Below are 12,390 nucleotides of genomic sequence, written 5' to 3' on the forward strand. Positions count from 1 at the left end.
AATGCGAATGTCTGTGATTGCCGAAAATGTTTTTTCCAAAACGCGTTTTCTTGTCTGTTTTGGTCAACGTGAACTACCGTATTAACCCTAGCGCACCGGTATTCAAGTTTAATGATCGGTCATATGACCATACGCAATCCACGCATCCTGGACATGTGGTTTGAGAAATGCTTCAGAAAACTGCGTTGGGGCGCCAAACAAAACATTAGTTCTTTCCATTAGTTGCCTGGGTTGCGTATGTATGTGTGGGTGGAGCTATCAAAACAGGGGTGGGACCCATTTGGGTTAGGGGCGTGTTTGTTTTAGTGATTCCAAATGTCAACATTGGCTTTCAAACAACGGAGACCCCACCTTTAATATCTCAGGGAGATTTTTCCTCATCATCGTCACCTCTGGCTTGTGCGTTAGGAATAAACTTTCGCTAAATAACCTGATGAATTAAAGCTGCTTTGTGACAATGTGACAAAAAGCGCTACACCAATGGAAACGACTCGAGTTCAATTCATGAGTCGCTGCTGTGGGATTTGTCGAGGCAGATATTAAAGAAAACATATCAGGACCAATTCAGCCAATTCTACACTCAGCTGAATGAGGCGACATTCTTTTGCTTTTCTAGACTGTTAACGGTTATTTCTATTCTCCTAACATATTTCAAATAAAACGCACTGTCGAATCCATTTCGTGTCGCGGTCAGATCGCAACGACACGAACAAAGCGTTATATTATTTCCAGACGCTGCTGCAGGCATCATAACCTCCTTCCATCTTTAAGCTACGAGTCTAGACGGCTACTTTTTATTTGTAGTCCTGCAACCCCAGTACACTAAACGTCAAAGCCGTATAAATGCATTAACATTACAATACTCAGGGATCTTACGTTCTCCCAGGCGTCTAAACTCGAAGCCCCTGACGGAGGTCACGTAGGATGCAATGGATCCATCGCTGACCACCGAGAAAAGCACACCTCGGATCTGGGATTCGTTCGAGTTGTCCTCAGAACCCACGTCCAGTTCCACGAACACGTCCTTACCGATTTGCCTTCAAACAAAACAAAACGTTAAGACGAGCTCTCGGAAAAGAAGAGTTGGTGAATCATTTGAATGAAATTGATTATTTTCCTATAACAGCATGGCTACAAATATTTCTTGCTTCTTTAATGTTATTTTTTTTTTTTAAATAATAGTTTCAGTACAGAAAGCAGTCATTACTTGATGAGCACCACATTGACCATCTGGGTTCCTGGTATCCTGAAGTACTCAGATTCAAGCTGTGGGATAGACAAACATTAATTACAAGCACACCCATGCAGCTGCCTACGTCAAGTCTGATTGTATACCCGTGCATTTCTGAGTTTAACATTAACCCAGTTCTACTCTTTAAACACACTGAGATAGATATATATATGGCATGTAGGATAAGGTTCGTTTTTAAAAACCAGATCGTTTGTAATACACACTGTGTCAACAATGGCAGCAGAGATTTCTTGGAAGGTGGCGGATTCGATGTCGTCAAGCTCAGGCCCGTATGTGAAAGAGTCCGTGAAGTTGACCAGAGCACGATAGTAAACTGCGAGTAAAGGACAATAAGAAAGAAGAAAATGTTAAATGGAGCAGGATTTTTCAAGATAAGATCTATTTTTAGGAGAAATATAAAAGTCAAAAGTACATAGACTCAAATTTTACACCAAGACAAAGACAAATAAATGTTTTTTTTTACACCAAGCAAGCTCAGGTTTTACAACAAACCTAATTTTTTTTTTTTTACAAGCCAAACGCAAGCAAGTTACATTTTAACACCTAGACCAATTTATACACTTCATAATTTACATTTTTACACCAAGCCACAAACAATTAAGCTCAAATTGTACACCAAAAAAAAAAAAAAAAGTAAATATAAAACTTTATCAGATATCATCTACATCCATACTATACATCCTTAAATGGATATATAGTAATTGTAGTACTTGCAGTAACTTGTCCCAGATCTAAACCGGGAGAAACCGTGCAGGTTATCACAGATTATCTCTACAGACTGAGCAAGCAGTTGATCTGTAAATAGCTGCAGGCTTCCATTGTCTATTCTCACTCACACACCAGCAGCTCTCTTTTGGGTGGGTATGACTCAAGTCTGGTTTCAGACTGACGCTCCAGGTTAAGCGAGCAAGTCAATATTTGTGTTATTTCCTACAGCTTACTGTTACTTCTCATGGTTGTCTTTGAGAGTCGTATTTTGTGTCTAATCTTCTGGGGTATTTCATTGTGCGGATGTGCATGATGTCTCGCTCTGAATATCGCTAAAGTTCCAGGGTGTACCGTGTGTTTGCTGATAAACAAATAAACAAACACTACTTGGTCAACAGATGATCAGTTGCATTGCTCACACAATTTCATAGTAAATTATGCCTGGGACTTGTGGGATTATTAGACGGAACAGATTTCCAAACACTGCTCAGTTTCTTTAAATATTTCTTAGAGCTTGAAGCTTTCTGCATCACCTTCTGCAGAAGGATGTCTCCATATGGATAACCTAAAGATTTCTACGTCCAAAATGGTTTATGGTCAAGTGAAAAAAAAGTGTTTTATCAAGTGTTTTATGCTTAATCCTGGACTCTTGTGCCCCTTTTCCACCAAAAAGAACCGGGTGCTGGTTCAGAGCTAGCACTGGTGCTGGTTCAAAGTTGGTTCCACTGGCGAACCTTCTAAGAACCGGTTTGCCTTTCCACCGGCTAGAGAGCCGTCACACAGAGCCGAGTCTGACGTCACCGTATACGTGTCACGTGTCCCAGCAACTTTAGTGCAGCAGCGGCAAACACATCATCAACAATGGCGGATGTTGCTTTACTGTTACTGCTCATGGCTTTTTGAACCTACATTAGCATCCAAACCTGGTGAATCCGACGTGTACGTGCAGCTCCGTATAATCTGTATAAACGGAGTTTGAATTCGAGAAAGTACATAACGTTATTTTATCATTAACACAGTAAAAAGTTAGCGTTAGCATGTAGCTACCTACTATCATGTGTGCTGATAATGTATCATATTGCGGTAAAGTAAAAGTGTATTAAACATTAGTATACTTAAGTTACATTAACAAATGTGCTAACAGTAGCCCCGCCCACAGCCCCTGACACAAGCGGTTCTTAAGTCTAGACCAGCAACGTTTTGGTGCTACTTAAGAACCACTTTTCCTGGTTCAGAGCCGGTGCTTTGGCGGTCGAAAAAGAAAGAACTGGTTCTAAATTAGGCTCCGAACCAGCACTCAAACTGCCTCGGTGGAAAAGGGGCATTACTGTTCTTAGCACCTATAAGAGCTGAACAACCTATAAAAGCAAAATAGATGTTTTCGGATGATTTTAATTAAATGAATCGAAACAGGATAAATGTTGGCACAGCAGCTTGGACTAGCAACCAAAATTGGTATGTTTGATTCACTTCCTGCCACGTGGTTGATTCAAATTCACATTGTTTCCGTCACCTTAATTGAATTGCATAAGAGTTTGGATGAAAGTGTACCAAGACCTCCATGCTCAGATTATTTCAAACTGTGTTTTTAGTACAGTCATGTGCTCCATGTTCTCAACCATCTAAAGAACCACAAACAATGTATAAGTACCTTTAACCAAAAATATCCAAAATACCATCCTTTCTCACTTAATACTGCTTGACTATTCTTAATTGTATACTGCAATGATTTCGAATCCCTCTATCCCGTTATCCAGAAGACGTTGAGTTTCCTTTAGAGCCTGGATCCTCTCCAGGTTTTATTGTCTCAATGTTTTTCCTTGCTACTGTCTCTGCCGGCCATCTCCTTATAGGAACTAAGTCTACATCTGTATTTTTCTACAGCTGCTTTATAACAATGTCTATTGTTAACAGAACTGAAATTCCATCCCACACTGGCACACGATGGCCACGTTCCACACCCTGCAGTCCAAGGGCAGCTGGTATTTCTGCAACGCCATTGTAAATCTACACAAAAATTAAACAATTAATCAAAACAATGAAGGTACAAGCAGAGAACGCGAACGAGGTCTAATCAATCCCTGCTGTGACAACACTACAAAAAATATAAGCACCCTCCAAAGGCACTAATCTCTGCTATGGACGCGGCTCAAACAGAAGCCCAGCCGCTGCTTAAATCATCACTCCATTCGATATCCTTTCCTCTCATTCACCAGCCCTACACTGCTAACATTTTCCATGTGGGAAATCCCCAGTCGAGTGGTCTTGGATGCCAAGAGTGGGGACTGGGGTAAAAACGTGGGAAAAAAAAGCATTCCAAACTTTTGATTCTCAAATGTTTTGGGTGTTAGAGCAGCATAGTCGAACTGTGGGGGCTTTATGGACCAAGATCTCAGTGGAACACATGGAGGCCTGTGTGCCAGACAAAGGACCGATTCAGGAGCACGGCTGCCTCAAGCCTTTTCCAGCATGCAACTTTCAACTCAACCTTCAGAGACCTCCTCTGTCTCTCGATGCACAGCCTTCACAGTTTGCAATAATTTAAAATGGGTAAGAGAAAAAAAAAAAAGAGAGAGAGAGAGTTGATGACTTCAGTTTTCCTCTGACATACTATTGATGCACAGTAATGTACTATAAACAGCTTTTCCTTTTCATCACATGGCGCTGGTCACTTAAAAGCTTCCTGGCATATGTTTATTTTTTTCTAAAGTACTACTAAAGTCAAATTCTAAGCTTGGAAATAGCAAATACCTTCATATCACTAATAAACCTTTAGGCCACGCCCACTTGGCGTTTAAAGCCAAATATACTACATACTACTCTAAGTGCAAATGATGGATAAGGTAATATTTGCATATGAGCAAAGGTTTGTTGAAAGCTAGGAGTCTTATGGGTGGCCTTGGAGCCATTTTTTGCAAACCAACATTTGGGCCTTAATTACTGTGTTGAACACAACAATCCAATCCTAAAGGATTTTTTTTTTCTGTTGTTTATGGCAAAACCCTAATTCAAGAATTTGCAGTAAGGATAAATAAATAAAACACCACTAAAAGTGTTCAGATACCATTAAAAATACCAAACTGTAGACAGAACGGTGCGAAAGAGAACGTATATAGACAAGCCCCGTTTCTGAGGTGTCGGATCTCCATCTGGTGATGGTGCTTCCGTAATGGGGGCACAAGTGCTTGATGATCAGTTCAACATGAAGCTTGAAATATTTTGGTCAAATAGTTAGAATGGACGAGTGGACAAGATTCACAAAGGGACACAAGCAAGAGGATGGCAGGCATGAAGTGTATACAGGATTCTTTTATAGTTTTGCTGTTTAAAACAGGTGCAAAAAGAATGCAACACAAATATGGACTTGCTTTACTTTCTACATCTTCATCCGCCACCACATCTGGAACTGATGGGGAATGGCTTTTAGAAACGGACTTAGAGGCCCAGTATAAAGTCACATTCCTCTGGTTCTGTGGTGCATTGTCAACAGGCCAGCGGTCACGTTCGGCTTAGAGTTAAGCTGAAGAGACGCAGATGGCGGATGGGGTCGATGGCGACACGTCAGCCTGAGAGGGAAAGAAATGTGCAGTCATCTGTCTCAGAGGTTCTCTTGCTGGGTCACTGCAGGCAGCAGGATATCCTTTAGTTCTGTGTATGGAACAAGCCTCTGCTTCTCACATCGTGTCTCCCACCCTCATGAGATCCACCCTCATAACAGGCAGCTTTAGTGTGACAGCTTCCTGTTTTCCAAAAAAATTCCCATAGTAATCTTCTCGTCACTGTGATAATTGGGCTAAACGGTTCTCAGCCCTTAGGAAAAATTCTGTTCCATCAGTTTGCTGACGCAGCAATGAACACACTGAAAGGAAAATATAACTAATGTAAATAAAATTGTTTCTATATGAGCAGCTCTACATAACCTAAGCCTAATAATTAAGTCCCTGTGAAAAGGCTTGAAACATCGTAGTTATTCGACATGCTGATGTAATTTCCACTGAAACAGGAAATCAGGGCAGGGTTTAGATTACCTCACAAACCGTACTTGACGGTTAGTACCATGGACGCAAGCCTAAGCAATAACGATGTTGGGTTCACTTACAAAGGATTTTTCTCAACCTCCTCTGGGAATCAAGGGGAAAAACCTGTCACAAATAATTCCTTCTTCAAACAACATACAGATGGGAAATTAATTCCAAAACACCAACTCGCAACTAAAAACCGACACATTTACATCCCGTACGAATTTTCTTGCTTTGCGGACTTTAGCAAGGTAATTGTTTTAAAAGTTGGAGGTGGGTCTTTTCTGCGAGAGAGCATTTGATAGGTTGGAAAATCTGATGAAAAGCTGCAGCGTAAAATGATGTCATCAGGACACGATCTGTATTAGTGGTAGAATGAGTGTCAATTTTGAATGCATAAACGTTCTAATTTTGTTCAGGAATTTTGTCACTGTTTTGGAAGACGCTAGCTTATAGCTTAATGCTAACGTATTCACACGGAAAGACAAAACCTCAATTTTAAAACAAAGTGGAAGGAGTCCCCAGTGTTAGCAATGAAGCCACTATAGGAAGTCATTAAGAAGGCGAGGTTTATACATTGAAGTTTCTCTACAACTATTTACAAAATGCTGCATTTTTTTTCTTAATTAAAGATCGTTTTGACAATGACACCCCCCCCACACACACACACCCAGCCCAGCCAGTCAGCTTCCATGATAACCTGCTCTAATTTGAGGCGATTATCTTCAAAGCAGTTCTTCTGTGAGATCTATATCCTCAAACAAATTACCAAAAAAAAGGACAGAATTCAAAATTGGCATTGACTGATTTTCCAACCTACAAAGCTTTCCTGCACTATCGGGCAGACCAACAAAGCATGCTTTCCCGACTACTTTAGAGATAAGGAAGCAAGAGAGACTTGGATCTTTTAAAATTTCTCGTTATCTCTGTTTCATGCTCTGGCCTCTTTTTTTTTTTTTTCTCTCAACAAAGAGCGCCGTTTGTTGGGACTGGCTGCCGGAAGTAAAGCCGTAAATAATTCTGTAAACTCCTAAAAATATTTTTTCTGATGACCGACACTCCTAGATTTTCTTCACAAAGCACAACGGAGCACTGGGTAATATTTTCTACCATAATTCACAAGATCAAGATAAAGATTAAATCTTAATGATGTGTTACAAGTTGTAAGGACAAGACGATACCATTTTAACCCGAGCTACCTCCATTAATGACTAGAAATAGACAGTGGGACAATGGTTCCTATTTTGCAATAGGAAAATACAACAGTGGAGCTGCTGTCTTTACAGCGAGTGGCAATATCTGGGTCTTTGAACAGCCGAAGTTCATGAGGAGGATTGTTTGGACAGCCGTGTGTGAGACATGAACTCTGTTCAGACAATGGGAGACATTTTGATCGCTGACTAAAGCACTAGACAGGGACCTTATGGAACTCTTTCTTCTCACTGAAAACCTAAAGCAATGAGATCAATACACTGGGTATTATCAGACCGAAACTTTATGAGAACAAGAACATAAGAAAGAGGGAATGAGAATAACTGTAGCTGCCAGGCACTAGCTCCTTCTGTACTACCCAACCACCCAACTCTCACAATACAACAAACGTCACAACTGAGAAACAAAGGGAGAGGGGGAATGGAGAGAAGGATGGCCTTTGTACTTCTTGAAAGACTTTAATGACTCTTATGCATCTCCATCAAGTGCTTTGACAACTGTTCACCATCAGGCAATTGTCATGGGAGGCATCAAGCATATGGTGTGTGTCGGTTTTGTTCAGTGTGAAATGTCTAGGATGTTCAGAGAGGTTGTGGTCATTCAAAAACGTTTAATAATTTTCGACAAAAGTTGAAAATCTATGACAGGGTAGTATGATTTGGCAACTTTTTATCTGTTTAGAGTTACCTAGTGGAATGTGCACAAAACAAGTTAGTACCCGATATCACTTATTCTGGAACAGCTATAAACTGAAGTTCCCTCAGCAGCTTGTCTTTCTTTCCTCACCTTTGTAATTAATAACAAAGAACTTATGTTGTTCAAAACACTGATACTGGAGACACCTTCCATAAGCATCTTCAGAGTGTCATCAAATCTTTTTTCCCCCGATGAGCATAAAAAAAAAAGTCATCAATGATTAAATGTATCGTATTAAATGTAAATGTATTAAATAAATCATCGTCTGCGCTATCTGCTCCGATATAAGATTACACCAATAAAAACAACCCCAAGGTCTACAGATGTGGCTTTTCTCAGCTTGGAGCTAAAATGAAGCCCAAACTAACTCTGCGGTTCTTTGCTCACTCTGAATAGCAACATTTATTTCTGTGGTTGTAAGTACTGAGATGACCTCATGCTCTAAGGCTGCATGGGAGCCTGTGAACATCACAAGTACTAGAAGATGAATCAGAGATAAGTTGGGAGATATCTCCTACTTTACAGAAACAAGACATTCTAAGAATATTTTTTTCTAAGAAAAAAGGGCAGAGATGGAGGAGTAGTTCATGGTTGGAGTTCGTATCTATGAAAGTAAAATACACTACCTTTACATTTATCTCATTTATTCAGCAATTGAAGGTTAAGGACCTGCTTGGGGGCCCAGGAGTGACAGATGGTGGCCCTGGGATTCAAACTAACTACCTTCCCGGGCAGTATTTCAATACTGTGACGCTTCCATTATTTTGCCAATGTTGGAGCCCTGAGCAAGAGCCTCAAAATATATATCAAGGACATATGAAGAAAAGCATTTCACCGTGCTGTAACGTACACGTGACAAATTAATAAAGGCTTCTTTTTCAGCTCTTAAGATAACCAAGCATTCTATTTTTTAAGCTACTTTGTATTCAATTTAGGTTTAGAAAGATATCAAATAGAATGTTTTTACTTAAAGGTGGGGTCTCCGTTGTTTGAGAAATGCTTCAGAAACGTTGGGCCGCCAAACAAAACAAAAACAAAACTAACGTGTAGCCAATGAGCAGAAAGGGGTGTCTCTCGTCAATATGGGCGGAGAGAGTGTTCAGTGCGCATGTGTGACATTAGCAGAAAGCGGTTTTAACATTGACACGGTGGATAAAAACAAAGAAAGAAAGCGAAGAAAGGCTTACGATAAGGCAAGAAGTAGGACCGTGTTAATATAGGATCAGCTTTCCAGCGCTGGAGAGAACTGAACGTCTTCCGCGTGAAACGGAGATAAACCTTTCACGGTACAACACACAGTACTACAAAAACACATTTGTATTACCATAGTATTACTTGTATTATTGTGTTCATTTATTGATAAAAATTTACCCTCGGTCAGCTGCCCCAACAGGTTCTGCCGTAATACTTGTCTGGGTTATACTTGGGTTATTCTTGTCTGGTGTATGTGTTGGGTGGAGCTATCAAAACAGGGGTGGGACCCATTTGGGTTGGGGAGTGTTTGTTTTGGTGATTTCAAATAATAACCATTTATGTATATATTTGTAAGTATGCTTCTTTGATTACTTCTTTGTAATCTCCAGAATAAGATTTCCTAGTTTGAAAACTGGTAAACATCATAATGACTGATCACGAGACCTGTGAATTTAAACATTACTGTTTTATTGATGGTTTGGATTTGAAAGCAGTTTGTTTTTGTTAGCTGCTTTATACCATTACAATTAAGCCAAACAGTAATAGTACAACTAGCTACAGCTTTCTTCAGATCATTGGTACAAAATGTACTTCCCAAGTGAGCCCTTATTTAGGTGACAAGAAGCTAAAAGCTAATGTTAGCAAGGTAACTAGGTAGAGTTGTGTTCGCTGGCTACCTTTCTCAGATCAGCTAATATTCATTTCATTTTGAAAGAGTAAGATGCTGTTTAAAGTTTATAAACACTATTTACTATTTACACATAATTTTGTGAGAAAATTTAAAAAAATGCAACATTAGCTTTCACCTCTTAGCACTTCTGGATCACACTAGCTTGATTAAGCATAGCTTTAATGATGAATACATTAAAGGTATTGTAGTAAATGCTTGTATAATGTCATCATTTTACACCAAAAATTCCCTTTTTTTGATCCAGGAGAATATTTGTAAAAATCTCTCTGAGCAATTCCTATAACTACTGTTAATGTCTAACGCGAAGAGGTGGGAAAAGGAAACATTAGACAATGTGTTATAGAAAAACAGGAAAGTCACAGTGATCATAGTAGACGGTTATCTTTTCATCACCCACAGGAAAAAGCCCACGGGAAAGCCAAAAAGACAGAAACGGGTCATCTAGACCAGTCATCACTATTGCAGGAAAAGCCATATGTTCAGTCAAAACTGCAAACAAGAACTGATCTATAAATGGTCCTTAAGGACAAGCTTCCTTTTAAACGGGGAACATGACGGACATTTTAAGCTTCTCATGAAAAGGAGAGTCTATACAAACGTCTTCATTACTGAATACATCAGCCCATAAACCGGTCAGGCTGAAAGACGTTTATCTTCAGTAACCCAAGATGCTGGAACTAATCAATTCGTCCCTCCGTGACTATTTGTCTGCTTATCAGAAAGTAGTCCCAGGATTCCTCCTTTTCAAGTAATGTTTACTTTATCCACATGTGGAATAGTCCAGCAGACAAATATATCAGTTCAGTGATCATGAGATCAGCAGCCATGTGCGAGCTCAATAATTACCCCGTTAGTCATATCCTTCAGGTGCTCGGACACAGCTGTTGGCTATTTTATATGATGATGGCATGTATATTATATCAGGAATCAGAGCAGTCTATACAGTGCCATATTGTTTAAATGATATTTCCAGCCTTGCAAGCAAAATGCAGTTCCTGTTTAAAATAGATAATAGCTTTATAAATAGAACTACAATTCTGTGCAAGATGAAATATATAGTGTGCTATAGAGCTCATATCAGTGTGGTAGTAATGGGGGTGACACGTCAAAGACAGAAAATTTACAGCGTAAAGACAAAACATAAAGACGCCGTTCAGTAAATACAATACAAGGCTTTCACAGTGTCTGCCCATGTATCCATTGTTTACTCCTGACTTCCACCTCAGCTTCTTATCGGATGAGAACAAGCATGAGGATTGTTTGAACCTCAGAGACAAATCTGGGACTGTGTTATGGAGAGGCCGTTACGAGAAGCAGTGAACGTCAGGATGTGCAGCAGACCACACTCAGGACACGACCCACACTAGACTAAGCTTGCTGCTCCCAATACGAGTCTTCTACAGTATCTTACGCACATTGGACCAACATGTGTAATCAGTTGCTTTTCGGGTGATTAGGTGACAGAAAACTGCTGATCCCTATTGTCTGGTTCATCACAGTAGCAAATTACTAATGAATTCAATGAAAGAGTGCTGTGGTAGATACAGTTCATTAAAACAAATTAATTCAATCGTTTCATTACAGAAACCAGATGACTTTTTTTTAAAAGAACTTGAAAGGATATTTCAGTAAACATGCTTATCTTCACTTATTTACATGTATTTACTTTGTGTCTTTACATACATAGCATATTTACATATTGGCTTTACTTATGTATTTTAGATCATTTTATTTATTTTAGTTAAATACTGTAATACTTTATTTATATTTACATGTTTACATTTTCTTTCAGTCTTTAATGTTTACATATTTGCTTACTTTACATAACTTGTTTTACATCTTTACTTAACATACTTGCATATTTAGTCATTTTATATATTAACCTTTTACATTTGACTTATATAACATAGTTGCGCTTACTTTTACAACATTTGTAATGTTGACACGGCTACTTTACATCTATACATTATTTATTTCACTCTGTAATTACTTAACATCTTATTTTCTTAGTTACTTCGTCTTTACTTATTAAGTGAACACATTTGCATACTTAAAGTTGGGGTGCATGATGTTTGAAAAATGCTTCAGAAAACCGAGTCGGGCCGACTAACAAAACGAACATGTAGCCAATTAGCAGAAAGGGGCGTGTCTTCTCAATATGTGGCGTAGAGAGTGTTCAGTGCGCATGTCTGGCATTAGCCGAAAGCGATTGAAAGATTGACGTGGCGGATACCTGCCGTTACGTCTGCCTCGGGTTCTAGGTGTTGAACGTTTTCTTCTGCGTGAAACGGAGCTAAACGTTTCACGGTACAACACACAGTACTACAAAAACACATTTGTATTACCATAGTATTACTCACTGAGTTCATTTATTGATAAAAAAAATCTCCCCTCGGCCAGCTGCCCCAACAGGTTCCGCCATAAAAGTTGCCTGGGTTACGTATGTATGTGTGGGGCGAAGCTATCAATACAGGGGTGACACCCATTTGGGTTAAGAGTGTGTTTGTTTTGGTGATTTCAAAATGTCAACTTTGGCTTTCGAACATCGTGCACCCCACCTTTAATACATTTACATTTTACATAACCTATTTACATTACTTACTTTAAATATTTACTTT

At 39.3% G+C, this 12,390-nt stretch overlaps 1 protein-coding gene across 2 annotated transcripts in view; it reads right to left on the bottom strand.

The window, feature by feature from the left end:
* The window catches only part of hspg2 (heparan sulfate proteoglycan 2), a 111,202-nt gene that overhangs the window by 68,803 nt on the left and 30,009 nt on the right, over nt 1–12,390 (bottom strand). For both annotated transcript variants that reach the window (XM_060895025.1, XM_060895024.1), the window contains exons 4-6: nt 1,456–1,565; nt 1,208–1,266; nt 877–1,037 (exon numbers count right to left, since the gene is read on the bottom strand). In XM_060895025.1, coding sequence (XP_060751008.1) covers nt 877–1,037; nt 1,208–1,266; nt 1,456–1,565 — 330 coding nt within the window. The remainder of the gene's footprint in view (nt 1–876; nt 1,038–1,207; nt 1,267–1,455; nt 1,566–12,390) is intronic.

The sequence above is a fragment of the Tachysurus vachellii genome, chromosome 19 (assembly GCF_030014155.1).
Source record: "Tachysurus vachellii isolate PV-2020 chromosome 19, HZAU_Pvac_v1, whole genome shotgun sequence".
NCBI lineage: Eukaryota > Metazoa > Chordata > Actinopteri > Siluriformes > Bagridae > Tachysurus > Tachysurus vachellii.